The 26,200-nt window shown below is 47.0% G+C and overlaps 14 protein-coding genes across 14 annotated transcripts; 6 read left to right on the top strand and 8 right to left on the bottom strand.

The window, feature by feature from the left end:
• Positions 1–1,894: 1,894 nt before the first annotated feature.
• Positions 1,895–2,919, top strand: A1O9_09826 (uncharacterized protein; the record flags this gene model as incomplete). The annotated part of the gene is made up of 2 exons (XM_013401167.1): positions 1,895–2,402; positions 2,426–2,919. 2 exons carry the CDS (start codon positions 1,895–1,897, stop codon positions 2,917–2,919), a joined length of 1,002 nt encoding a protein of 333 aa, XP_013256621.1.
• Positions 2,920–2,970: 51 nt separating this feature from the next.
• A1O9_09827 (uncharacterized protein) lies at positions 2,971–3,853 on the bottom strand (the record flags this gene model as incomplete). The annotated part of the gene is made up of 2 exons (XM_013401168.1): positions 2,971–3,641; positions 3,745–3,853. The coding sequence occupies 2 exons, from the start codon at positions 3,851–3,853 to the stop codon at positions 2,971–2,973; spliced, it is 780 nt and encodes a 259-aa protein (XP_013256622.1).
• A 2,010-nt stretch (positions 3,854–5,863) lies between these two features.
• Positions 5,864–6,941, top strand: A1O9_09828 (uncharacterized protein; the record flags this gene model as incomplete). The annotated part of the gene is made up of 2 exons (XM_013401169.1): positions 5,864–5,888; positions 5,932–6,941. The coding sequence occupies 2 exons, from the start codon at positions 5,864–5,866 to the stop codon at positions 6,939–6,941; spliced, it is 1,035 nt and encodes a 344-aa protein (XP_013256623.1).
• Positions 6,942–7,095: 154 nt separating this feature from the next.
• On the bottom strand, positions 7,096–7,539 carry A1O9_09829 (uncharacterized protein; the record flags this gene model as incomplete). The annotated part of the gene is made up of 1 exon (XM_013401170.1): positions 7,096–7,539. The coding sequence occupies one exon, from the start codon at positions 7,537–7,539 to the stop codon at positions 7,096–7,098; it is 444 nt and encodes a 147-aa protein (XP_013256624.1).
• A 692-nt stretch (positions 7,540–8,231) lies between these two features.
• A1O9_09830 (uncharacterized protein) lies at positions 8,232–10,035 on the top strand (the record flags this gene model as incomplete). The annotated part of the gene is made up of 4 exons (XM_013401171.1): positions 8,232–8,465; positions 8,513–8,754; positions 8,808–9,171; positions 9,220–10,035. The coding sequence occupies 4 exons, from the start codon at positions 8,232–8,234 to the stop codon at positions 10,033–10,035; spliced, it is 1,656 nt and encodes a 551-aa protein (XP_013256625.1).
• A 189-nt stretch (positions 10,036–10,224) lies between these two features.
• Positions 10,225–12,195, bottom strand: A1O9_09831 (uncharacterized protein; the record flags this gene model as incomplete). The annotated part of the gene is made up of 1 exon (XM_013401172.1): positions 10,225–12,195. The coding sequence occupies one exon, from the start codon at positions 12,193–12,195 to the stop codon at positions 10,225–10,227; it is 1,971 nt and encodes a 656-aa protein (XP_013256626.1).
• Positions 12,196–13,195: 1,000 nt separating this feature from the next.
• On the top strand, positions 13,196–14,320 carry A1O9_09832 (uncharacterized protein; the record flags this gene model as incomplete). Its single annotated transcript, XM_013401173.1, has 1 exon — positions 13,196–14,320. One exon carries the CDS (start codon positions 13,196–13,198, stop codon positions 14,318–14,320), a length of 1,125 nt encoding a protein of 374 aa, XP_013256627.1.
• Positions 14,321–14,624: 304 nt separating this feature from the next.
• On the bottom strand, positions 14,625–15,059 carry A1O9_09833 (uncharacterized protein; the record flags this gene model as incomplete). The annotated part of the gene is made up of 1 exon (XM_013401174.1): positions 14,625–15,059. The coding sequence occupies one exon, from the start codon at positions 15,057–15,059 to the stop codon at positions 14,625–14,627; it is 435 nt and encodes a 144-aa protein (XP_013256628.1).
• Positions 15,060–15,672: 613 nt separating this feature from the next.
• On the bottom strand, positions 15,673–16,833 carry A1O9_09834 (uncharacterized protein; the record flags this gene model as incomplete). Its single annotated transcript, XM_013401175.1, has 1 exon — positions 15,673–16,833. The coding sequence occupies one exon, from the start codon at positions 16,831–16,833 to the stop codon at positions 15,673–15,675; it is 1,161 nt and encodes a 386-aa protein (XP_013256629.1).
• A 1,370-nt stretch (positions 16,834–18,203) lies between these two features.
• Positions 18,204–18,893, bottom strand: A1O9_09835 (uncharacterized protein; the record flags this gene model as incomplete). The annotated part of the gene is made up of 2 exons (XM_013401176.1): positions 18,204–18,769; positions 18,836–18,893. 2 exons carry the CDS (start codon positions 18,891–18,893, stop codon positions 18,204–18,206), a joined length of 624 nt encoding a protein of 207 aa, XP_013256630.1.
• Positions 18,894–18,904: 11 nt separating this feature from the next.
• Positions 18,905–19,243, bottom strand: A1O9_09836 (uncharacterized protein; the record flags this gene model as incomplete). Its single annotated transcript, XM_013401177.1, has 1 exon — positions 18,905–19,243. The coding sequence occupies one exon, from the start codon at positions 19,241–19,243 to the stop codon at positions 18,905–18,907; it is 339 nt and encodes a 112-aa protein (XP_013256631.1).
• Positions 19,244–21,457: 2,214 nt separating this feature from the next.
• A1O9_09837 (uncharacterized protein) lies at positions 21,458–21,661 on the bottom strand (the record flags this gene model as incomplete). The annotated part of the gene is made up of 1 exon (XM_013401178.1): positions 21,458–21,661. The coding sequence occupies one exon, from the start codon at positions 21,659–21,661 to the stop codon at positions 21,458–21,460; it is 204 nt and encodes a 67-aa protein (XP_013256632.1).
• Positions 21,662–24,147: 2,486 nt separating this feature from the next.
• Positions 24,148–24,399, top strand: A1O9_09838 (uncharacterized protein; the record flags this gene model as incomplete). Its single annotated transcript, XM_013401179.1, has 2 exons — positions 24,148–24,248; positions 24,276–24,399. 2 exons carry the CDS (start codon positions 24,148–24,150, stop codon positions 24,397–24,399), a joined length of 225 nt encoding a protein of 74 aa, XP_013256633.1.
• Positions 24,400–25,654: 1,255 nt separating this feature from the next.
• On the top strand, positions 25,655–26,053 carry A1O9_09839 (uncharacterized protein; the record flags this gene model as incomplete). The annotated part of the gene is made up of 1 exon (XM_013401180.1): positions 25,655–26,053. One exon carries the CDS (start codon positions 25,655–25,657, stop codon positions 26,051–26,053), a length of 399 nt encoding a protein of 132 aa, XP_013256634.1.
• Positions 26,054–26,200: the final 147 nt, after the last annotated feature.

Consider the following 26,200-nt stretch of genomic DNA (forward strand, 5'->3'; position numbering starts at 1 on the left):
CGGGATATCTGCTATTCGACCCTGGATGAGAAATTGAGCCGAAATGTTTATAAGTTTGAGCATTGTACCTAGGCTTGGCGTGCTGAAAACCGTAAATAGTAGTGCTCGAGGCCCAAACTGGGCACTGACAACTTTCGACTACAATTGGTTCGTTGGCGTGGGGATCTCCCTACTATCGATTGTTACATTGTTTTCAATTGGTAACAAGAAGAATGGGCTGCATTCCTCAATGAAGGCTTTGGAGCAAGTTAACGTACTAGAGGAATTGTCTTTGCAACTGAGACTCATCTCTTTTTCTCCTTAGCGATGTCTCAGCGCAATTCCATGATCCACAGTCTCCTGTTGACCTGCTTCGGAGGAGACTGATATCATCGCCTGAAGCCGTAGCATTGCCGCGGTGGTGGAAATATACTTTGAAAGGGCTATCCGGCCGAAATGGTGATGAGTCTTCCGCGGTCCGTGTCAATATATCCATGTCTACAAATGACATGTGATCCTCTCCAGGCGCTCGTCTACGAAAGAATCCCTTCTGAGTGGTTTGGTTCCATCGATGCTTGTATATCAATCTACAATACTGAGCTACCAATTAAACATAAGTCTTTTTGGATCAGAAGCTCTGAAGATGTCTAAATCACCAGTTACTACAGAGAAAACACGTGCTCTCGCCAAACAGTTTGTTGAACACGCCGAAAACGCCGATTTCGAGCAGGCATACCTATTACTCAATCACGACGGACGATTTATTATGACGGGTCAAACTCAGAGGGATCTGCAATGGCTTGGGCGATATCTTTACTCGTCTCGCCCCGAAACTTGCCGGGTTTACAGAGCGACCAGTTATCAAGGTGTCTGAGTTTCTGGTGGACGGTGACAAGCCATTTATCCGAGCTTCTGGAGTAGGTGCAGGTCGTTATGGACCTTATCAACAGCCATACTATGGGTATTTTTTGCGCGCGGAGGGTGACGTTCTCAGCGATATCATTGAGTATCTAGATCTAGTATAGCTCGAACTTGCGGTCTTTGGCAAAAAGTTAATTTCCGCAGAGACTATCTCAACAAGCTAGAAGATGGACGTGTTTGGGTGGATATAAGCACAGTTCCCAATAGTGACGTGGCTGCTTGATATTGAGATGGAAAGAGCCGTTGTTTGGCTAAAGTCTACATTCGTTCTCAAATACAAGAGATGACTTGATTAAGAGATGCAACAATAATTAACCGGTTTTCTCGCGGAAATACGTCTTGAGGAACAGTTCTGAGATCCAAATGCGAAAGATGGTCCTCGAGTGGTCTTCTGGCTACTGGAAGCCTGGACCCGAGAAGCCAGTGAGTGCCCGTGAACCAGACGGAACAGAGCGACGTTTAGAACTGTAGTCTGGAAATTAAATGTTGATGTTCGAAATAGTAAGCTAAACTGAATCAATCAATTCTAGTGCCCTGAAAGCCCTGATCCAAAGCTGTTCTAGTTGATATCGACCAATCTGGTGGCTTCTTGGTAAATCACCAGAGGCAGGATGGTTCCACCCCACGAGAGCTTAGTAATTTCTACCCCAACTGTTACCACCGTGGAACTCAAGCTATCGGTTGTGTCATGGCTTGGTCCAGTACTAACTCTCCCTGCTCCGGCATTTGATGCTACGGACTACTTGTCGCCTGCCAAGGACGAACTCTGCCCGCTGGGGCGGTGGCATCATAGAGTGCCGATGGTGTCTGGCTAATCGGAAGGCTTTGGTTTGACGAATTACACCAAGATGAAGCGAGAGCATGTTAGGCTTGCCCATAATATCCTCAGGTGGCTTGCTAGCTATAAAGAGTTCCAGACTGGCCCCGTCCAAGGACTATCACCACTATGATATGCAAAAGGAATTATTTGCCCGCTGAGTCCTTTTTACGAGATATGGCGACTCAAATTGTTTATCGTCTAGTGTTGCGTGGTGGCTTCGACGGCCTTCAGCCAATTCAAGAACCCGTACCTCATGCTGGAAAGTATGAGATACTTGTCAGATTCCGCAGCGCCGCCCTCAACTTTCGGGATATTGCTATTGCGAAGGATACATTTCCACTCCCAGTCAAGGAGAATGTTGTTCCCTGCTCCGACATGTCTGGCGAGGTCGTACAACTCAGCGAAGAAGTCAGAAACTTTTCAATTGGTGACCGTGTCATCGCCCCAGTCAGTTTAGTTGTACTATATGGCCCGGTCAAAGATGAGGATAACAGTCTGGGAGGCTCGGTAGATGGTGTTCTTCGACAATATCTTGTGCTGCCAGCGCATGCCACGGTCAAGCTACCACAGTCTTCCCACAGCTTTTCTGAGTGGGCGGCTTCTGTGACTACTGCGTACACGGTGTGGAATGCTTTCTATGGGTGTTTGTCCCTAAAACCTGGCCAAACAGTGTTATTGCTTGGTACGAATAATAATAATTCTCAGACTCAACCCCTATTCTGATATTCGCGGCAGGAACTGGCGGCGTCTCACTCACGGGTCTTATCTTCGCAAAAGCGGCAGGCGCAACCGCGATTATCACCTCATCAAGTGACGAGAAACTCGATTATGTCAAAAAGAAGTATGGCGTTGATCACACAATTAACTATAAAACGCGCCCTCAGTGGGCCATGGAAGTAAATCGAATTACTCATGGGGAAGGGGTTGACAACGTCCTAGAGGTAGGCGAAGTAGGAACAGTTGAGCAGAGTATCGATTCAGTAGCCTGGGGTGGCGTCACATCTGTGATTGGGTTCTTGAGCTCGTTGGATGATGAGAAGATGCCGAATGGGGCTTTCCAGACACTAGCAAAGGGTGCAATACTCCGGGTATCTTGGCAGGGTCCAAACAGCAGCTTGAGGACGCTGTCAAGTTTATTGGAACACAGAATCTCTCGGTACCAGTGGAAAAGACATTCCCCTTCAACTAGGAGGGAGTAGTCTTGGCGTTTGAATATGTTGCCTCCGGGAAGCATATTGGGAAAGTGTGCATCAATCTTGACTGAGACCTGCCAACCGGTCGAACCTAGCTTTGACAACGTTGTCAATTTCATAGACATGAGCACCTGAGAAAATTCGAGCCCATAGATGGACGACCGTCTTGGACATTTGCTCACTGCGAGAGGCTTCGCCTTCAACGTCACCTAGTGCCTGAGCGAAGGAAGTCTCCTTGATGATATCAGTGAGGATAGACAAGAGCCATTTTTCACTTTTCTTTAGTCCGTCCATCCCATTCGTGTGTACAGTTATCACAAGGCCTTTCAGCCAGATATTAAGCAGTGTTGCACAGTCAAAGCTGCATAGTGAATGCTCGATGCTCCAGAAAGGTATATAAGTTCGAGCAATCAGCTCGACTCCCAACCGCACCGGGATACTAAGAGCATGGGCGGCATAGAGAATGGCAATTGTGAGGTACCGTGACCTCCTAAGATAACCATTTCTGGTTCCTCCAGAATGCGATTCACCTAAGAAGAACCCTCGATCGGGGTTGAAATTAGGGAGCAGACGCATATAGGCAGTTCGAAAGAGTTCGATCCCGTTGAATGCAAGGGGGGCTTTACTGGACAAAGGATCAAGCGTAGATTCTGATGTGAGCTCCCAGGATAATTGCCAAGTTCGAAGGGGCAGTCTCAAAGGGTTCAATTGCTGCCAACGTTCGGAGCCTAGTAGATTGACAGCGTTCGAGATTTATATTCTGAAGTATCCCATGGATGAGCAGATAATTGGCAAATGCTGATATGCCCTCATTACGGGGAAACCGAGTACCTTTGAAGAATGAGGATAGCAAGTCTCGAAAATAGTATTCGACAGTACGCGGCGAGTCTCGCCATTGAGCTTCACTCGTTGCTTTCCAGCTTGCTGCCGTACTAGGCATGTAGAGGTCGATTTCGTGACTGAATATCAAGGAGGTGGTGTCATGAGCAACCTGATGTAGGTTGACCAGCACATACGTGGCAAAGATTGTTCGTCTTCGTTCCTTAACTGATACCCAGAATGCCCAATCTGGCTCATGTATGACTTCGTCTAATTCCAAATACCTGCACTACTTGATGATGGTGGACAGCTGCTTTCCCATTGACAACGCTTCAGGTAAAAATAGTGCGCCCATCCATGGTGCAAAATTGGTCAGCAGAATGCACGTTTAAATTCGCTCAAGCCCATCGCTGTCATCTTGACCTAAGGCGCTCGACTCTGCAAGTAATTCAGCTGACAACTCAAGATTCTGGTGGGTTGTCTTTTCTCTTAAGATAGCTTTTGTTATGCGATAAAGCTCATAAGCTTGAGAATGTTCAAATCTGAAGAGTGATCCGAGAGTTGCCACCGCTAAAGACAGCTCAACTGTTCTATTCTCGGTTGAAAAGCTGGTCTGGTGAAGAATGGCAACTGCTCCTAACTGCACCGAAAGAAACTCTCGAAATTGCGATTGAGAATGTTTCTAGATGGTAATAAATATCCAGGCGGACGGACGTTTGTATAGCATTGTACTCGTAAGCAAAATCTCTCATACTGAGATTTGGTGATAGACCACGGCACAGGATGAGCAGAATATCCAGCGTCCCTAGTATGATCATCATCGTTTGCAGCGGCGTCGTCCACCGGATTAGGCAGGCGAGAGCTAAACGGTGGAAAGCTGCTGTCTCGAGGAGGAAGAGTACTTTCAGCTTCATCACTGGAGAGAAAGCCAAAGTCAAGAACCTCAACTGGTAGTATCTGTTGTGCAGAAAATTCCACATTCCAGGAAAATTGCAGGCTTGCGGGATCGAACCCAAGCCCTTGCCAGTCAGCTTCTCCATTTGAAGCTGATGTATCAGGAAGGGAGGGATGCAACAAGTTTGTATGACGTTTCAGAAGGTCTCTGTATAGTGTCAGGTTAGATATCGGTGTACCATTGGCTAGAAGACTACTGCCTAGTAAAACGTAGTCCACAATGGCAGGCAAAGGGCCGTTCATCTGTATCTATTGATGATTAGTCACCGCTTTCTTAACGTCCACTCCTTTCCCTCACGTATGCGCTCATGTCTTATTAGATGTTCTCGTCGTTTGAACTGTTTCAGACAATGCCTACATGGCTCGACAATTAATTTCGGCCTCCATCGAGTCATTGTTAATGCAATCTCGTACAAGTAATTTAAAAAGCATTTGCCGATGTAATGGTATTCTGCGGATTATCAGGCCCCTAGCATTTGCCGTTATGATACAGACTAGCTGTCGACTCAAGTCTATTTGGCCACATGCTGGCGTGGTGATGAGGATAATACAAGATCTGACTTGTTGAGAGTCTTCAAATATCATTCGTCTAAGACTAAGCCTCGGCTCCTCAGTCCTCGGAAGCTACTGTAGAGTATGAGTGCAAGTCACGTGAATGCGAGCCCCTTCACGTTCTATAATAGTCACGTGCGATAGCCTTGCGCGTAATCGAACCAGGGAAGCAGCCCCTGCCCCTTTTGGGTACAGCCTCGAAGCCGTAAGAACGCCATATTGTTCAGTGCTTTTCCCTTACGCTTTATCAAAGCTATGTGACGCCTCAGTGTAAAGTCCCCCTCTACAGACTCTTGAAGAGAAGTAGTGCATATTCAAGCGTGCTCCGCATCACTTGGTAAGAATTTCAGATGCCGCCGGAACGACGCTTCTGCCCAGTTCCTGCGGGCCGAGGAAGTGGCACAAGCTAGTAGCAATGGGTGTGAATCATACCGAGTAAATTCCTGCAGTTAACCGGAGAGCCAGTATTAAGTGCAGTATGCTCACTAATGATGGGTTTGAAAATTAGTGATACTATATTATATGGTGCTGGCTTCTCCCGCAAGCTTCTCAGACCTTTGTGCGAATTCAGGGGACAGACGCCACACGAACCCTATTAAACAAAGTGTGATTTTATAACGAAGAAATGGCGTTGGATCTTGGATTCATCGGTATGTCATGGTCCTTTCACGATATTGTACAATCCTTCTGAAGTTCTGATCATTTTCGGGCCAGGTATTGGGAATATGGGGTTCCACATGGCCGGGAACGTGCGCAGGAAAATGTCATCTTCTGCGACACTGCATATTTTTGATGTCAACATTGAAGCCTGTAGAAGATTTCAATCTACTTTTGAGCGCCACGGGCATATCGACATCGCCAGATCATCCAAAGATGTGGCCGAGCAATCGGCAATACTCATATCAATGGTCCCAATGGACCAGCATGCACAGTCGGTATATCTCGATCCAGACGTTGGTGTCATTGCCGCTTCCAAGCGCCCGGATCGCCTGATATTGGAGTGTAGCACCATCAATATCACTACCGCACAAGGTATTGGTCAACGAATTATGAATGCCGACGTCGGCCAGTATATTGATTCACCGGTCTCCGGAGGCGTGCGTGGAGCTGAAGCTGGGACTCTATCGTTCTTCTTAGGACATATTGCCGGTACCGATTCTATCACACAAAATGCCCGTGAAACAGTCTCTTGGATGGGCTCCGCGGACCGAATTAACTTTTGCGGACGCTTGGGTGATGGTCTGGTGTGTAAGATCGTGAACAACTACATCGGGCTCACTAATCTAGTTGTGGCAGCCGAAGGCCTGGCATTTGGACTGAAGCATGGCGTCGAAAAGCACACACTATACAAGTGCATCAAAGGCTCCAGTGGTGACTCGTGGGCATTGAATTTTGCCAACCCAGTGCCGGGGATTGTTCCCGAAAGTGCTTCCAGCCATGGTTTCAAGGCTGGATTCACTTCAAAATTATGTGCGAAAGATATTAAGCTGGGTATTAAGGCAGCACAGCAAGTTGGTCTTGATCCAAAAATGGGTGAAGTATCCGTAAAATACTATGAAAGAGCGGACGAAGATCCAAGAACAGCGGTGAGTCTCTCCAGACATATGCTATTGACCAGAAAAAATATTACAAAGCTAACGATGGGATGTGCCAGGGTCTTGACTGCTCTTCTATATGGCTACATATCAATGACGACGCATTGAACCGTACAGGATGAGCAGCGAGATTACTCGAAAGAGATGAAATATACACCCATTCTTCACAACCTACATACGGTTAGCCTTTAGGTAGATGATGCAGTGGTTTATTCTTCAAGCTACTCCGGAGGCGAAATGAAGGCTAATTGGATAGAGCTCATCAGTTCTTCGCAGAATACTCGTCCTCGCTCACAGGATCATACCAATCCAGCCCTCCAAACGAAGTGGCTTCGTGAGTCATAAAGCTGCCATTGTCCGCACCGTGCCAGTGGATGCAACCTGGAGGAGACCATATTATGTCTCCGACGGTGATTCGTCTAGGTTTTGCACCTTGATCACAAATCCATCCAGAACCTGAAGTCACCCTGAGTAATTGGCCGCCTTCATGTTTGTGCCAGTTTGTTCGTGCACAAGGTTCAAAGTGGACATGGGCCAGTGTAATATCTTTGCGCATCAGAACAGGATTCAGCCAAACTTGTCCCCCCGTAAAAACGCCCATCTGTTTAGGCGCGTCGATAGCAATTGAACCAGATCTATCAGGTGTCACAAAGACTGATGTTGGGGGTGTCTCTTTGGTATCTCTTGTTTGCGTCTTGATGGCCATTGTGACATTATATGATTTGGATGGCTCTGATGTAGGGGAAGCCGCCATCGAGGAAGGATTTGGTTACTGGAAGTTTAGAACCTGGTGTAGCCGATTGTTCGTTCAAACCTTTTACTAGGTGATTGACTTGTTCTTGCTTCGACGTAATGCTGCGTGTAGGAACAACGGACGGCGGATCTCGTTGCTATTCTTGAGGCACTTATTCAAACAACTCATTCAATTGGTGTGATTACTTTATTAATTTTGACTCTCCGAATTCTTTTCGACGCCTGGGCCCTTGTTGCAGTCTATGGACTGACTTCAATTATAGTCAATCCGCGGGCCGCGGATGCCGGGCATTTCGCACCAACATCTGGATGGCCACGGGAATGTCCAATTTCCTTCAACAACAATGATCCATTTACAGAATTCCATCCGCTTATTCTAGGCCGAATTCAGCAAAGATAATTTGTGCACGCCCTTGCCAATCCCAAGTGATGAGTGTATGTAAGAAAAAGAAGCAAAGACAAGCTGCTGCTTTCTGTTGATTTCTAAAATGTGAATTTCCTACCTTCCTTCAAGTGAAACAGGATCTCCAAACTGTGGATTAACAATTCACCCAAAATACCCATCAATAACTCATACCCTCATACTTGCTGTGAATGGGGGACGCGGGCACAACTTTGGAGGAGCGGGATTCCGACCCAGGAAGGATGGGAAACCCGCTCCATCATGCTCCGGCATACACGCCACAGAGGAAACTTAAGATTGTTACGGTAGGTGCCGGGCTTTCTGCCCTAATCTTCGCTCACAAATTGCAACACGAACGACCAGAATTCCAACAATTGGTGTCGCATAAAATATATGAGCTGAGGAGTGATATTGGAGGAACCTGGCTTGTTAACAGATACCCTGGCGTCCAATGTGATGTCCCTGCGCATGTATATGTATGACTATTGCTTCCTCTTTTCGTTTCTGTCATTGACCTAGATAGGCCTTTCCATTCGACCCTAAACCTGATTGGAGCCACTTTTACGCGACTGGACCGGACATTCATAACTATATCAAAGAGACAGCCAAAAAATGGAGCCTTGACCGCGATGTTCACCTCAATCACAAAGTGACAGAAGTGATTTGGCAAGAAGACCTTGGTCAATGGAAAATTACGGTGGAGACTCGAGAGCAAACTTTTATTGAGTACGCCGATTTTTTCATATCGGGGCAAGGGGTTTTGAAGTAAGTGTGGGACAGGGAGCAGAGACACCGTTTACTTACTAATGACGCTGAAGTAAATGGCGTTGGCCAGATGTTGAAGGACTAGAAAAATTCAAAGGGCATAAGTGTCATTCAGCCGAATGGGACGAGAGCTACGATTATTCGCATAAGACTGTGGCTGTTATTGGAAACGGATCGTCTGGAGTACAAATCCTGCCCAAACTGGCGAATCTTCCCGGGGCAAAGGTAATCAGCTTTCAGAGAAGTCCTAACTACGTATATTCACCAACAGCTCCTGCAAAACTACTGGACCACGATAACCCGGCCCAAAATCCGGCGTATACTGAGGAAGACAAACACCGGTTTCGCGAGGATAAGACCTTTCACCGGGAATATCGTCGAAAAATTATCCATAATATCAATTCGATGTTCAGAGTGGTGAGTTGCATAACAATCCCGATACTTTCAAGGTTGACACGTGGTTAGTTTGTCAAAGGTTCACAAGAGAATCTTAAGGAATCGGAGGCAGGCCGCCTCCAAATGGCCGAGAAATTGCAACAAGATCCCGACTTATGCTCAAAATTAATACCAAAGTGGGGTCTTGGCTGCCGACGCATTACCCCAGCTGAAGGGTATCTCGAGTCTTTTTCGAAGTCAAATGTTCAACTAGTCTTCGATACAGTAACGGCTGCTACCGAGACTTCAGTTGTGACAGCAAGTGGCCAGTCCTTTGAGGTGGACGTTGTTGCCTGCGCGACTGGTTTCGACGTCTCATGGAAGCCGCAGTGGCGCATGATAGGCAAAAATCAAGTGGATCTGAATCAAGAGTGGTCTGTCGATCCGAAGTCTTATATCTCTCTTGCCGCAGCCGATATGCCAAACCACTTTATCTTCTTGGGACCTAATGCTGTAGTCACTCACGGATCGCTCGTTGAATCGATCAATTGGACGGCAGATTATATCTTAAAGTGGATATATAAGGTGGTGACCGAAGACATCAAGTCTATCACGCCTAAAACAGGTGTCATCAATGAGTTTATCGAGAAAGGAAATGAGATCCATGAGACATTGATCTGGACAGACAGCTGCTCTAGTTGGTTTAAACGGAATACTCTCAACGGACGAGTTACCGCTGGATTTGGAGGTAGTGCGCTACTGTTTCGAAAATTGATTCAGGAAATTCGGCCGGAAGACTTCGACATTGAGTACCGAAACTCCAATCGGTGGTCTTTTCTGGGGAATGGCTTCACCGAATACGAGTTGGATCCGAAGAATGATTTGGCGTGGTATCTGAAGCATTGACCTAGAACCAAATAGCTGTTCAGGTAACTGATAGTGGCAGCGACAAACTGGCTTCGCTATACAATGTGATAGTACACATCTGGAAGGCTTTGAATAGAATATACTACCAAAGTTTAGACCTATTTGCCGCTTAAGACCTGCAGGTCCGGCACATAGTATGGCAAAGAACATTTGGGGCGAGGCGAGTCCTCAAACATAGTCACTGCCGCTCCAGCCAATACCATCCAAGTTCTCAGAGGAATCAGGTAAATCAAGCCACGCCAGGTCAGGACCTATGAAATTCATCAAATTATCCGGCATTGCTTGGTCAAAATTCAGCGACTGCAACAAAGAATCGCAACTACCGAATGGCTGCCGTGATATGGGGAACGATGCTATGTTCATGATTTCAGAAGTTAGAGGCGCTTCGGTGCTGGCGAGTACACCTAGAGCTCCATCCTTTGCCTGATCAATTGATCTCGAGAGGTTGGTCGTCTGTACATGTTCCGGGGAAACCGTACTGTTACCGGCTAAAATGCCATTCCTGCGATTGAAATTTATTGAGTCCACTGCCCTCTGAGAGATTGGAAAGTCAAGTTTGTGACGACGATGCTGATGTTTCAATCGAAAAACAATATAATTGATAACTTCGAGACCCCACTGTGCCCCAATTTGTTGTTCTGAAAAGGCGTGGAGAACAGCCTTACATTGATCCAGCCTTTGATGTGCCTCGGACCGAAATATTTGTTCATTGGACATCATGTCGAAGATATGACTGATGCTGGCAAGGATCAAGCAAGAGATGCAGGTTGCGGAAAGTGATTCGACCAAGTCTTCCTGGTAAAAATCCATGGCAGTCTGGGTTATGTGGCGAGCCGCAAATCTGACCATCTCTCTCGATGGGTCAGTTGTGGATTTCTGTGACGCACCTAGCGAACAAATAACTGCATCAATCGAAGTCACCTGTGGTCGATGCAATATCATCACTGTTGTGTAGTACATCATCGTCAGGAGGCCACGATGGACTTGCGCGATTCTCTCAGTGCCATTAGGATTGAGCGACAAGTTTCCCGTATGCCACACTTCATCGGGAACATTTCGCCGCCACTCGTCCAAATGATTTTGAAAAAGTTTCAGCTGATCTGTGATCGACATGGTTGTAATGCTACTGATGCTGTCTGTTCCTTCTAATTGTTGACTGGAGTAAAGCACTGAGGTTTTGCCGGAGCCAGATTCAGGATATGCGGCTTTGCAGATTTTGCCGAATATGCTAACAAGCTTTACATAAAGCACACAAATCTGGGCGAAACTTCGTTGCTGTGGGGGACTGATGCCAGGCGTCTGATGAAATTCAAAATCCTCGATTCCGAGCATGCTGATGTTATGGTCGTTGTCGGCTACCCGGGGACGCCGGCTTAGCGCGAAAGCACAAATGACCTCACGAGTTGCGAGACACCACCATAATCGTCTGCGATGTTGGTTCGTGGCTGGATGTGTCTCTGTATCGGAAGGGGCTTTGTGCAAACCAATGACCCTTGAGAATGACAACGCGAGTCCTATCCAATACCAACTGTCCTTAATTTCATTGGGACCCTCGAACCAGAAAGTCCACAGAATAAAAGTTTGTATCAAGCATACTCTGTCATTTTCGTAGTCCGCGTCATAAAGTAAGCGCATCTTCTTGTGGATGGATCTTCTAAACGCTATGCGCGATAAGAAACCGAGTTTGCGTACCAGCCTGACGTCTACCCAGGTGCCTCCAACGAATACAAGGGCATAAAGGACTAACAGACTCAGCTTGTCATTCTCCAATGTTGTACCCTCCAGTAAGGAGACAATCGTAGCAGAGTCCACAACCGGATATATAGGCTGTACATGCTCAAGATAGCATCTCACACAGGCATCTCGCAGGTCTTTATCCGGAAGCTCAAGGACACCTTTCATCTGGAGATATTGAAGGTCTTCCGGTTCAGTTGTCGAAGGGAAGGGTTTGATGTAGTTAGGCAAGTGAATGGATTGCTCCAAGTCTCCCCCAAAAGCAGATTGGCTGGAAAATTCAAAGGGCACTTGAGACGGTGGGAAGCTGCGTTCCTTCTCGTTCGATGTCCAAATTTGCGGATCTTCTATTCTCTCACGTATAAACAGATTATTCTTTTGGGTTTCAGGCAACTTACCTGGCATTGATAGGTTTTCAGCGGGTTCACTTGGAGAAGAGACAGCGTGAAGAATCTTTTCCTGGGCGCCAGAGTTCTCTCCATTCCGCGATGGAGGTGTCATAATTCTACTAACCTTTGGCTGGTCAGGAATATCACCTGGCGAGAAGAACCTCGGAGCCAAAGATGCATTCCTGGCACCTTCGATAGCCCTTGAGTCAACCCAGTTAGTGCTGGGTCTAAGTTTCTAACTATGTGAATGACCATACTTTCTCAATCGTCTAGGCGCAAGAACGCAAGGAACATTTTCAAATGTACAATTGGAGCAGGCGCGGCCTCCTCGAGCGTCGCAACGAACTTTCTTCGAGCGGCATAGCTCGCATGCTGCCCTTGCCCTCCTACTTGGTTGCTGCTGTATCTCGGGTGCTGCTTGTGGCACGAGAGCGAGGGATGAAAGCGCTGGATCCATGCTGGCACTTTTCTGATGATAGGGGACAAGTATAAGCGGTGCTAGAGTCGAAGAGATGTCGTGCCGCCGGGGTCTGGGAATAACGTACTGTTGGACAAGATAGTGAAAGGGCCGCGGCGATACGGGCGTGGTGAATTTGATACCCCAAGACTCCCGCTCTTTAGCCAGAGCGCCACCTGTTAGGCATCCCTGAAACGGTTGCCCCGCGTGAGAGCGAGTCGCCAATTAGTCAGTGAATTGATTAGTAGCACTCGTACTAGGCAAAATATGATGCGGAAGCCGGGGCAGACCCTGGGAATAATTACCCCAACAACGTTGCCGCTACGCCGCGTCGATGACAACCTCGCCGATGCTCTCGGTCCGCGGGAAGAGCTGGGATCTTGGCCTGGGCAATGTCAGAATTGCATTAGTCAGTTGAGTTCAGTATGACTACCAGTCCTACGAAATTCTCATAAATCGTTTCTAGAATACCATACTGTCGATGCATGTCTGAGACGCCCACGCTCTACATACCATTTGGCTATCTTAGCATAAGTGAATTAGAGCACGTGACGCCACTATGACTTCGTCTCAAGATCTTCTTCACTCAGCGAAAGCGCCCCCTCAACTGAATGTACCTAAAGGCGCCGCTGTCAAAGTCCAGATTATCGACAGCACTGCCAGAATTTGGGCTCCCGTTGCCCACTTTATGACCCCTGATATTCCAGGGCACCCGATTCTCCAAGCTCCAGCTTTCAGTTTTCTGGTCGAGCAACCCTCTTCATCTCGAAAGATATTGTTCGATTTAGGCCTTAGGAAGGACTGGGAGAACCTAGCCCCGTCTGTTGTTAAGATAATAGATTCCCCAGGCTGGAAATGCGAGATCAAACAGAACGTAGCCGAGATTCTGCAAGAAAATGGAGTGGATGTGGCAGGTGGAGAGATTGAGGCTGTAGTGTGGAGTCACTGGCATTTCGACCACACTGGTGATGTGAGTACCTTCCCTAGCAGCACAGCCTTGGTCGCTGGAGCAGGAGTCCGAGATACTCTACTTCCGGGCTATCCCAAAAACGAGGAATCACCCCTTTTAGAGAGTGACTTTAGCGGACGCGAGTATAAAGAGATCGACTTTGGGAAAGAATCCACGGTCGACATTGGTAACTTTAAGGGCTATGACTACTTTAGTGACGGCTCTTTTTACCTCCTCAACGCCCCTGGCCATGCCATTGGTCATATGTGCGGACTCGCCAGGGTGACTTCAACCCAGGAAGGTGATCTCGAGGATACTTTTATTTTCATGGGAGCTGATACGGCACACCACGGAGGAGCAATCCGGCCAAACGAGTATCTGCCTCTCCCTAAAGAGATACAGCCATCACCTGTTCCCCACCAGTACCCCTCGATCTGCCCGGGCCACATTTTCGAAGCAATGCACCCAAATAAAAAGTGCAACGAGCCATACTATCACCTGAACGACCAGATGCCTCACGACAAGGAACAAGCACTCCACTCACTAGATGTGATGCGAGAGTTTGATGCTGTGGAAAATGTTTTTGTTATCATTGCTCACGACGATAATTTGCTGGACCCGAAGCTCGGCATAGAGTGGTTTCCGCACGGCAGACTCAAGAACTGGAAGGCCAAGGACTATGCAAATAGGAGCAGATGGGCTTTCTTGAAAGACTTTAAATCGTCAATCGAGTGATTAGCCTGTCTGGAGTAATCGAGGACTACATAGGAGAACTGATGTCACATGGATCAGTAAATGGCTATTACATGCAAAAAAAGATAATCTGGATGCCTTCTGTGTTTGACCTAGACTATGTTAAATTGTATTGGAGATGTTAGCGACATCTAACATTGAACAGGGTTCTGTCTGGGCTCTCTAAAGCTTCGGAACAGCGTGTGAACACTATAGAAGTCCTTAAGTCGATCATAAATTGAGCGATGAGATTCGTCCTAGCGAATGATAGAATACGTAATGGTTTTAAGGAGCTCAAGTCTCAGAACTAGTTCTCGGTCACTGCAAAAGACCTAAAATCTCGTGTTCCTGCCACACGGTGAGGCGCAATGCTCTTTTTGTACACAGGGTCCTCAAGAACGGATCGAAAGGACGCAAAACTGTTGAATCTCACCATCACGATGAGATCCCAGGACTCCCCCTCATGTAGTCCCGATATTAGATTTGTATTCGCTCTCCCGAGAAAGATGACCTCTGGCGACTTGACACCCAGCTCATGTGCTCTCTTTATAAATTCATCTCTGTATATCGTATAAGCCTCTAGGCCGGAGAGTGAAGTCGATTTAAAGCCCTCGAAATCAGGCGCATATTGCGCTAATGGTCTGAAATTCATCATATTCATCATAATGTAAGGTTTGTTGACAGGAATGCGTTTTGATGCGGCTTCGAGATCGCCCAAGACGCATTGGCCATCTGCAGCCATTTTTGTGTTGATCTGAGAGTGTAACAAAAATCACAAAGGTGGAAATCTTGACTGCAACGTGACGACCATGTGTGAAAATTTCCAAAATCACAGCATACACCGCACAGTTCATAATCAAGCAGCTCGCGAGTGGATCCCGGCGCACTTATTAGGCCCCTCGAATGGCTTTAGTTGTGCGTCAACTACAGACGCGCTTCCCATTGGGCGGCCGGCCCGCGGAGTTGGCTCTGCGGAGAATTCAGCAATGCTATCTAACAGCAGTTATCACCAGTGCAAACTACATCCATAGACAAGTCTGGTTTGGACAACACTAAATTTGTGTCTCATGTTTCAAGGGGGGATACCAAGTATCGCTGTGCACAAGTTCAGCATGGATGTGCTGATGGTTTGACTCTAGACGTCGAGAAATCAAAATCTTTAAGCTGAACTATTACTGCCTGCCTGCCTTTTTATTCACACAACTGAGACTAAGGAAAGACATGAAGACGCCATGAGTACAATTCAGTCGAATAACATCGTTTCAACATGGGGCATGGTATACCCTGGATTTCCGTCTTATAGTACCGCCCTTTAAAGGAGCGAATTCATCTCAAGAAAGGAACGAGAAGTCTATTTACCACAGACTTTTAACCAGCTCCCTCACACTCTCAAATAGTTTTTCATCTTTCGGGTTCATCCTTTTGCCAAGATTCAGTCTCAGAGCTCGTTCAGCAATGGTATCTAATTGATCCATTCCGACTTTATATTTCGTTAACGTAGTCTGGAGGTCTAAATTGGACACCAGCTCCAAGACTCGATTTCCAACCTTGTCACAATCTGCTACATCGTCACCTGACCGCTTCTCACCAATATATGGCAATATGGCCGCGATGTTTTGCGCGTTTTCTTTCGTCTGCCTCGCGACCAATTTGGTTGTCCGTCCCAACGTCAAGCACGAGGTGATACCATGGGGGATGCCATATGGTGAGCCTAATGCATACCCAATTGAATGCGATAGCATGATTGTTGATGCCACATTCTCGCCGACGAAGCCTAGGCTTGCGTAAGCCGCTAGAAATAGCCCGGTGACTACATCCTCGTTCTTAGGATTTGCTTTATATAGTGGGAGTAGCCGGAACAATTCCGTAATAGAGGTCAGTGATAATAATCGTGTAGGCATCCACCTTGTATATGGTTGATACTGAACCTCAACTGCGTGATCAAGGGCACGAATGCCAGTAGATAAGAAGAGATGTTGCGGTGTGTACAGCCCAAACATAGGATCGTAAAATATACATGTTGGGTACAGCTTTGGGTGGCTAACACTCGTCTTTACACCATCAGATTTTGTATAGCCCGCTATTATCGTGCATTCTGCAGCGGAAAGTGTCGTGGGGATGGTAATATGGGTCAACCATCTCTGAGATTTCTCGTGTATGCGAAATATTATTGCCTTAGCGCTGTCAATCGGGGATCCTCCACCGACTGAAATTATTGTATCGATGCTGTCATCTTGGCGAACTTGCTCTGTCGCCTTGTCCAGTTCTGCAACTGTCGCGTGCTCTTTGATATTACTGAAGGTGGCGGCAAAGTTTTCTGGTCCGAGGACAGCCTCAAGATCCTTTATTAGAGGTGTCTTTGTTGCAAGTGAGTTCCCCGTGACGATGAAGGCCTTCGAGCTTTTCGTTGCCAAAACAGAACGGAGGCAATTCTTTACCACGTCTGGCCCATAATATAGGCCTTTCAAGTCATGAGGCTTATACATACCAGAAAGAGGAGAGAATGACGCTTCCATTTTTATTTCTGCGTAGAGTGAGAACTCGATCTTGGAATGCCCTCGAATTTTGTACTGAACTCTAAGAACAGACAACCGTGACAGTTGTTCTCCAGCTGTGGAGCCTCAGCATTTGATTGCAATAGGCTTAGAGATGATTTGTCAGCGCATTCGAACATATACCTTCTAAGTGCCGTTTCCTCTTCCTGTAGCTGATTTGGCCTGCTGGCTTTATGACTCGGCGGCACCCATTGATGTATGTCCTAAGTAGACCAGAGCTTATTTTGGGTTATGTATCAGAATACAATATCATATATCTGCGACTATTCGAGTGATTTGGCTTTGTGCCCTTCCACCAATCACCCATATAAGAGTGCGTACAAGGATTCTCGCTTATAAAGCCCGAGGAGTTTTCGAACTGCTTACTTCCATTTCCGTTGTGAATGGCTATACCGCCAAGACCCGGAGACGCAACAACGGCCAGGGATTTCCGGCTTTTTCGGTAAAAACCGAGTTTCATTCCTGCTTGTAGCTTTCACTTTCGGGTGGGAGTGGTTAGGTCCTGGTTTTGACAATTCCAAGGAACTCATGGACTTTGAAACCTGCATTCCGACCGGCGCTGATATGGATCAAGTCTCTAGTCACTAGAAGCCGCGGATGTGCGAAACTCTAATTGATCAGTTCTGGGTATTGACTGACACACAGCCATGCAGAAGGGAATGTTATTCTGCATGCATTTGTGTTTTATATGTTTATAAACGTCCAAGACATTGTAGGTGCATATCTCGGCCTCGCATTTCTACCGGAAGTATACCTCCGGCAGCAACTCCACAATTCTCTAATTAGTCAACAGCACTCTGAAATTACGGTACTGACGACAATGGCTCACCGAGAAGTTTCAACCGAAAAGACACGAGTTCTTACTGACAAGTCCGTTGAATACGTCTCTACTGCTCGGTTTGAAGATGCGTATCGGCTGCTCAATCAAAATGGACAATATATTTTGACAGGACAGACTCCAGTTTCGGGAATCTACAAGGGTTTAAACGATATATTTGCTCGCCTCGCACCCGCTCTCAGTAGTTACACCAATCGGCCTAAGATCACCGTCTCTGATATTATCGTTGACGGCGATAAGGCCTTTCTCAGCGCCAGTGGAATCGGAAAGGCCACCTACGGAGACTATGAGCAACCGTATTATGGAAACTACCTGCGTGCCGACGGTGATAGACTTGCTCAGATCATAGAATATTTTGATCTATTTTAGATCGAGGCTGCTTTCTTCGGAAAGAAATTGGTCGGTGCTTAGACTATGAGGACTCCAAACTTTGCAGAGCCCATGATAGCTAGTAAGGGCTAGGCATAAAAGGCAGCACTTATCGGAGATAAAATCAAATGGAAACCACCAGTTTCTTCGCGCTGACGCCCTTGCTCAACAACTCAACGGCCTTTTGTAAGCCATTCAGCCCTTTTCCAACGATTTCCGGCTGTGGCATATACTTTATCGTGTTGCTCTCCATTGCTTTGTTGATCCATTGCCAGATGAACTTAGGAACCTCACTTTCAACTCCAATTGTGGCAAAATTGGTGATGATCTTCACTCCTTTTGTGCCCTTTGCTTCTGCACCAGGTGAAATCGATGCTATAAGCTTTCTCTGGTCGACTTTGTGGAGAATCTCGCAAAGCTTTTCCAGAGTCTCGTTGTTGTGATTGGCGTCGAAAGCGCCGGCCACAGCCTTTCCTTTCAGGGCCTGCACAATATCTTCAATGAGATCTGGTTCACTTTGATCAAAACACGCAACCGCACCCAAGCTCTTGACCATTTCGTGATTTCTCCTGCTTGCAATTCCAAAGATCTCGTACCCTGCATGCGCAGCTAATTGCACACCGCAAGAGCCAACACAGCTACTGGCACCCCAGATCAACACTGTCTTATCCTCACCAGGGTTCTGTCCATCTGTAAATGGCCATGAGAGTGTTAAGGTCTACTCCATAAAGAGAAAGCTCAAAGCAGTCAACATACCTAAGGGCAATAATACAACGACATCCTCATAGTCCACATGTTGTAGGGTTTTGGTCATGCTCAGTTCTCTCACCACCACATATTCTTGAGAGGTAGAGTAGCAGTAAGTGCCATCTTTTCTGTACGCACAGCCACCCTGGGCAATGACATGGTCGCCAATGCTGTAGTCATCAGCCAGAGAGTGGTGCACTTCACAACCTCGCCAGCAACATCGCAGCCTAGAATGGCTGGATAGTCCTTCAGAGACATCATAGAGTTCAGGTAGATAATGACTGCAGGGTTTAGGTCTACAGCTTTAGTCTTAACCACCACCTCATTGGTTGAAGGGGTCGTGTACGGTGCAGAGTCCACAACAAGGACAGGAGACCCTTTGGTCATGAGCCACGCAGCACGATTGGTGGGAGACATGTTGAATACTTTGTATGCGATGTGATGAATATTTGAAGACTTCCTATATTCCGCCAACGGGACAGGTTATTCAATGCTTCTGCGAAATCCAGCACATCCATTAGTTGTCCTCCCGTCTCAGATCTGCATCTCATACTGTTAACACCACTTTGACCTGCTCGAGAAATCATTGGGCATAATTTAAGCATATCTCGGACAAGATTTCGGCGCCTGCAATGGTAGTGCAACTAGATTTGAGTTCTTCTCGTACATCCGTAAACTCCGATAGTATCTCCTGCTTGTGCATAATACACATTAACAGGGCCCGGGCGGCGCCATTGGACCCGGAGTCTCTGGGCCTACATGTCGGCCTTTCTTGCTTGTTGGTTCAATTACGTCGAAATTGTGATCGATCACGCACTGGGCTTGCTCGGTGAAGAGGTGACGCTCAAGCGATACTCAAGTCCAAATATGGGAAGGAAATGGACGCAGGTCGAAATTCCGACTTACAGCCCCATGGATCAACACCAAGAACCATAGAAGGTCCAAAGCAGTATATACGGGCATATTGCATGTCCATTGAACCGATGCCGAGATGCCACTCCTTGTTCCAGATTGTATGTCTGGCGCTCCAGACTTATAAATACTAGATCGTGTAAAGTTGGACACCTCTCAAGCTTGCCATGGACAATAATATGTATTTCTGTTCTCCATGTTTACTTAGGAAACAATCTGGGCTTTCCTTTTTCTTTATACTCCGACTCACCGCGGCTACCGGCTTGGTTATGCTAGTCTCATCAACTACCAGTTCTGATTTCGACAGCAATTTACCTCCGCATCTCTCACTATGACCTTTGTGCGATCGCGTGACCGTCTATGCAGTGTCTTCATTCACTCCATATTTCGTCGGGGTGTTGTGTACGGAGAGCACTTCCTGGGACCGGCTGGAGTGCTCAACCCTCATTTCGACCTCGTTTCCAAACAGTGCAGCGATCTCTTCGAGGGGCATTTGCCTTGTGTTTGGCCAGTAGAGCAAAATCACTAGTGCCATAATTGTTCCAGGAACGATAAAGCAAAGATAAAATATACACCCGATATGAGCGAACGCTGTAGGAGCAACCTGCAGCCAGACGATGTTGATTGCACAGAGGGATGTAATGCCAACGCCGATTCCCTTGGCGGGAGGTGTGTGGAAAATATTTCACCAAGATATACAAACTGTACACCTTCGAGGGTTGCCTCAAAGATCAGGATATATACCTGTTTCAAAAATTTGTCCCTAGGAGGTTTCCAAAATGTGGAAGGGAATAATGTAGCCGAAAACTTACATAAAAGACTGCCACTGCAGCCTGGAGTGCGCTCTTGTTAGGTTGAGACTGCGAGGACGGGGTCGTAGCATAAGATGCTACAAGCGCTGCCTCAATGGCTAACATGGCCAAAGATCCAAGTATACCACCCGCATTAAGTTTTGGGCGCGAGATGAGGTCGACGATGAAAAGCGAAATCAAGCCACCCGCAAAACCGACCAAAATCCAGCCCCCTAGATAAATCAGCTGTTTGTTAGTATCGAATCCCAACGTAGCATAAATCGTAGGGTCGTATGCGACACTGACCAAGGGACCGGTGAGTTAGGTTGAGATTGTTGTCATTACTCCCAATATTGTCCGTTTTCTGTAATTTGGTTTCGTAATCATTGACATATAGGAGCTCTCTAGAGCCTCATCGTGCCGTATCTGTGCACGAATTTGCAAAAACTCCGAGGCTGCCTCGTCTGATGTAGCAAGTCGATTTAGAGTATATTTAGCTTCTTCGTCTCTGCCTCGCTTGATCAGTGGGCTCTCTGGCAGCCAGTAAAGGCAGCAGAAGAGGATCAACGCGGGAAGAACACCCAGCGCGAGCGGAGCCCTCCACTGCTTGCTATGGATGTCACCAGGCTGAAACTGACTAAACGCATAGCCGATCCAAGCGGCCATCACACCGCCAAGGAGAATAGATGCCCCATTGACATTTACAAATGACCCTCGGACACTTGGAGGGATAATCTAACTGACCCAAAGAGTTACTGCGCAGACGATCATACACGCCCCTGCGCCAGCAGAAAAAAGGAAGGTGATGAACATGCTGATATTGGTGCTTCCGGCGAGTAAAGCGGCAGACAAGACGGACAACGCAGCTGGAAATGCTATACCGACTCGGCGACCCCAACGGTCAGCGAAGAAAGAGAAGACAAAATTCCTATGCATCGAGAGATCCAGTCAAGCCAATCAAGTCGTTTGTATCATTATGGCGGTCAAGGCCCGTGTAGTGAATGAATGATGGCTCTGTGAGTGTGGTAGAGAGAATAATGGCATTGTAGCCGTAAGATACCGAGTTCAGTCCCGTAAGTGCACTGAAGATAATTCTGACGGTTTTGAAACGACGCTGTGCATGTCGAACCATACTGAGATGGATAGATTGATGTTGACCCAAGAGAACGAATGAGGTCTCTTGTAACGGATCCACTATGAGTTGTGCGCAAATTTGTAAATTGGCTACAGGTTAGGCAGTGGATTACATATCCTTATACGGGGGCTTTCAATCGAATAACTCAAGTGAAGCCAATCAACAAGCCTTCCACTGTAAGAGTTTAGCGAAACTTCTCGTCTGTCACATCAGAGAGGGTCCCCCCCTTCCCGGTAACTTCGGCCGGTACCGGCAAAGCATCCTAGCCTTTCCTTCAAAACTCCGCGGCAACAGAAACTCCCCGTCCACCAATACTTGAAGCCAAAGTCAGAGCCTCTTACACGGATGGCTGTTTGAGGAGGTTGATCCCTGGTGACTAGATTTCAGCAAATTGAATGTTAGGAGCAAGGCACTGATCGATGCGAGTCACGAAACTCTGTCGCCGAACCAAGAACGCTCTTTGAAGGAGTAGGCTGGGTACCCGGTCATCTCGCATAGTCTTGGTGTTGACATGCGCGTACGCACACAGGCTTGAAGTGCCATACTTAGAGGAAACATGACAAATGTTTAATAAGAATTAAAAACGCGGTAACTTTATTCTGCGTAAGAAGAGAAGCTGTTTAATTCTTGCGGTACTACCCGTTTCTGAAGACACCATTTGTGAGCTTCAGTTAGGCACGAAGTTGGGCACGAGATTAAGGGGCGTCTCAGCAACATGCATAACTAGAACATCCGCTTTCGTGTCCACCGATGAACTTTTCAATGGGCAAAGTAGATGGTGGTGCACTGAAATCCGTCATTGGTGATTATCAGGACCCGCTGGCGATCCTTAAAGACAGTGAACACCTCAAATCCATTATCGGCGGTACCTACAACAGCACCATCTGGCTTCGATGCAGCGTCAGGGGCAATATTAAAGGTGAACTTTGTGCCACTTCCAAACGTGACAGCTATTAAAGTAACAGATTAGTATATTTCAGTAAGGATGTAAGACAAGCCGGGGACATGAAACGGATCTCACGCACTCTGTGCTGTTCCGGTCTCCCAGATACCAAATCCTTCTTCAGTGACATTGGTAATGTCGTCTGGAAACTGGTTGTCGTTCGCGCCATCCTGGAAATTCTTGTAATAGGCCAGAGCTGTTTTAACTTGTTCGCCGCGTCTGCAGTCGAGAAAATAGAGCCCGTCACGGTTTGGCATTTTGTCTATAGATGATATGAACGGCGTTCTTCTTTGTTGAGTGGTCAAGGGGATTGATATTCAACTTATCTGATAAAGTGCGAGGTGCTGATGAGAATGAATATCGCAAATTCTCAGAACTCTTAATGGATTATATACAACAACACCATTAGGTGAATGTAATTAGTATCACGGAGACTGCAACATTGAGAATGTCTAGCAATACCCCCTTTCAGTCAGATTACGAAGCAAGCTTCTGTGAGAAACATAGAGCTATTATTTTAGTCGATTCTTCACAGCTTGCTGTCGAAACATTCAACGAATTTTCAGCACAAAATCTCTGTAAGGAATCAGGTAGACAATGTCTTGCTAGACATCTCCATTAATACTGGTAACGCAGGGGGTTGAGCCTGCGGCTTACATAAGGCATCTCCACCTTTAGTTAGGAGTTGCGGTCCTACGCTATGTCTTGCGCTTCATGCATACTTGTCCGCCTTTCAAATGGCCCTTAGCGAGAGATTTGGAATACGCCAAGCACACTTAAGCGATGCAGATTAGAAAGCCGCCAGATTCGAGTTCGCCTGTGTGCATCAGACAACGAATTGGTGAAAATACCACCCCTCCTTCTTGGAATCCAGTGCCGCAAGCAAGCCTAAAGCGTAGCAGCTCTGGAATAATCGAGTTGTAAACTCGTGATATGCATGCAAGCTTAGCATGATCAAGCTTCGATATTACACTGTTGTTTTTGGCCACAGTACTGAGTAGTCAATCAAGCTATTTTATCATGTTGATCGGTCAAAGCAGCAAGAATGGCATGAGAGAGATAGCTTGTTCAAGTCGAGCCACGACAAAGGACAAGCAAATCGCGTGATATCGTACTACCCGGATAGTTTTCTGGAAGCTGGTGTCCTCTCAAAGCTTCATCGTCTGTAATACCACTACTTCAGGTCCTGTACCGATAATCCTCTCGCGATCCTCACAAGGTAGCCCTGTGCCGTACAGATTTGGAAAGGAGGGGGTCTTCTCACAGGCTGTAGCTCTGCGAAAACCACAGCAACTAGATCGCTTCAATTTAGGGATTGTCTTCAATCAAGGCTTGAGTGGTATAAGGTGTCAATGATCCTAATCCGGTGCTGACGGCACCCTCATCCATACGGGCAAATGGACCCAAAAGTCAGCGTTGAGTTGCCATGATTATATCTGTTGTCTGATCAAATCGAATTCCTGGAGCAGGCAAGACCATTATCACGTGCATTGTTGACGAATACCTAAGGACGAAATATCAGGCGGAAACAAGCATCGGAATGGCTAATGTGTACTTCAACTTTCAACGACAGGACGAGAAGAAGCTGATCGATATACTGTCGAGCCTACTGAAGCAGTTGTTGCAACTGCGAAATTCTATGTGTGAGACGTCTTAAATTCTTACTAGATATCATGAGAACCGGCGAACACGGTCTCCAGCTTATGAAATCCTCAAAGAATTGCATCCTGTCATCAGATCGTATTCCAAAGTGCTCATAGTCATTAATGCCTTGGACGAGTCCCCACTTTAAAAATTCCGGCGGTCCACTTTATACAAAACCTCTTCGACCCTCAGTCACGAGCTGATTTATGAATCTTGCCACGTCCAGGTTTATTGTGGAAATGGAGTCTCAATTTCAGGGAGGTTGGCGGAAGGTGATCCTGGAACACAGGGGAGATATTCTGACCTATCTAGATGGAGGAATACTGCAACTACTTGGATCAAACATCTCAACATATCAGGATCCTCAATATTTAGTTAGAAGGGAAGTCACAGATGCCATGCATGGAATGTAGGTCCACCGCTACTGGAGCTATCACCCTCTTGGTCAAATTAACAATTAATTCTCAGGTTTCTTCTTGCCCAGCTGCACACGGACTTTCTGATGAGCAGGGGATATCGTGCTTCTTCGCGGTTGATAAACGCTGAAAACCTCATTTTGGATGTCTCAAAAGCAAAGCCAGGACATCAGCCTCCAGCCAGGTTATGATGATGCTCTTGGAGACGACTGGAGAGACAGTGGGGCGGCGCCACCGCAAGTGACAGGACTTCACCTCACGGTGTATCTTGGGCTGCCGGAAGCCATGGTAACCTTAATGAAGGATGGACGAAATCCAAAGGTGAAGGATTCATAGGCCCGAACGTCACTGTCGTATGCAGCAACGAATGGAAAGCAAGATATAGTCAGACTGCTGCTTGAGAAAGATAAAGTCGATCCAGACTCGAAAGCCAGGTATGATATGACACCACCGCCCTTCGCATCCGGGAATGGGCTGCAATCGGTGGTGAAGCTACTCCTTGAGGATAGCAGAGTTGATCATGAGTCAAGAACTATCTTCGGCCAGACCGCTCTATCAATAGCCGAAGAGAACAGGTACGACTCGGTGGTGAAGCTGTGGATCAAAAGTCTACAGTCAAGTCAAATTCGACGAAGTCTAAATTCAACGCCCAATGTGACGTCTCAGATTTGTATAGTCGCAGGGTTTCTTCCAACCCACAGCTAGGTGCTGCTCATATTTGGGCTTGAGATACCTTTGATGATGATCGATGGTAGGTCCATGAAGCAAATATCCACTCAGGCGATTTCTTTCGAGCCGACTTGATAAAGGCGCTGGGCTAGTTACAGGAAAATTAATCCGATAATGCCTGGCGCCTAAAGTGTATTTAGCCGGACATCGGCCTCATATTCATTCTACCCCACACTTTTGATATAAAAATCACTACATACAATACATTCATGCTTACCTCAGACATTCTTCCGCCTTCCGCAAGATTCAGAAAAGCACATGCCTCATCTTGCCCACATCTCTCTAGTCGTTCGCGACTATGACGAGGCTCTCGAGTTCTTCGTGACTAAGCTCGGCTTTACCCTCGTCGAGGACAAGCAAGAGCCAAACAAGCGCTGGGTCACCATCCGCCCTCCTGGTGCGCCGCCGGAAGCAACGACCATATTGCTCGCCCGCGCTTCGAATCCAGAGCAGTCAGCCGTTGTGGGGGATCAGACAGGCGGACGGGTGTTTTTATTCCTCGAAACGGATAATTTTCAGAGGGACTATGATCGATTTACCATGAATGGGGTAGAATGGGTGAGGCCGCCGACCAAAATGGACTATGGGATTGTTGCCGTGTTCAAGGATCTGTACGGCAATCAATGGGATTTGATTGAGAGAACACCTGCGTCTTGATCGAGACTATGCCGACAGTCCAGTGGCTCATGACCGGATGCATGCCTAGAGGCTTTGTAGTGCCAAGTCTAGCAATCCGATGCAAGAACGCCCGATAGTCATGGGGAAGGCTTTGGTTTGAGGCGGCAACAACATGAAGGCGAGAAC

This window comes from Exophiala aquamarina, assembly GCF_000709125.1.
Source record: "Exophiala aquamarina CBS 119918 chromosome Unknown aczIA-supercont1.11, whole genome shotgun sequence".
NCBI classification, from domain to species: domain Eukaryota; kingdom Fungi; phylum Ascomycota; class Eurotiomycetes; order Chaetothyriales; family Herpotrichiellaceae; genus Exophiala; species Exophiala aquamarina.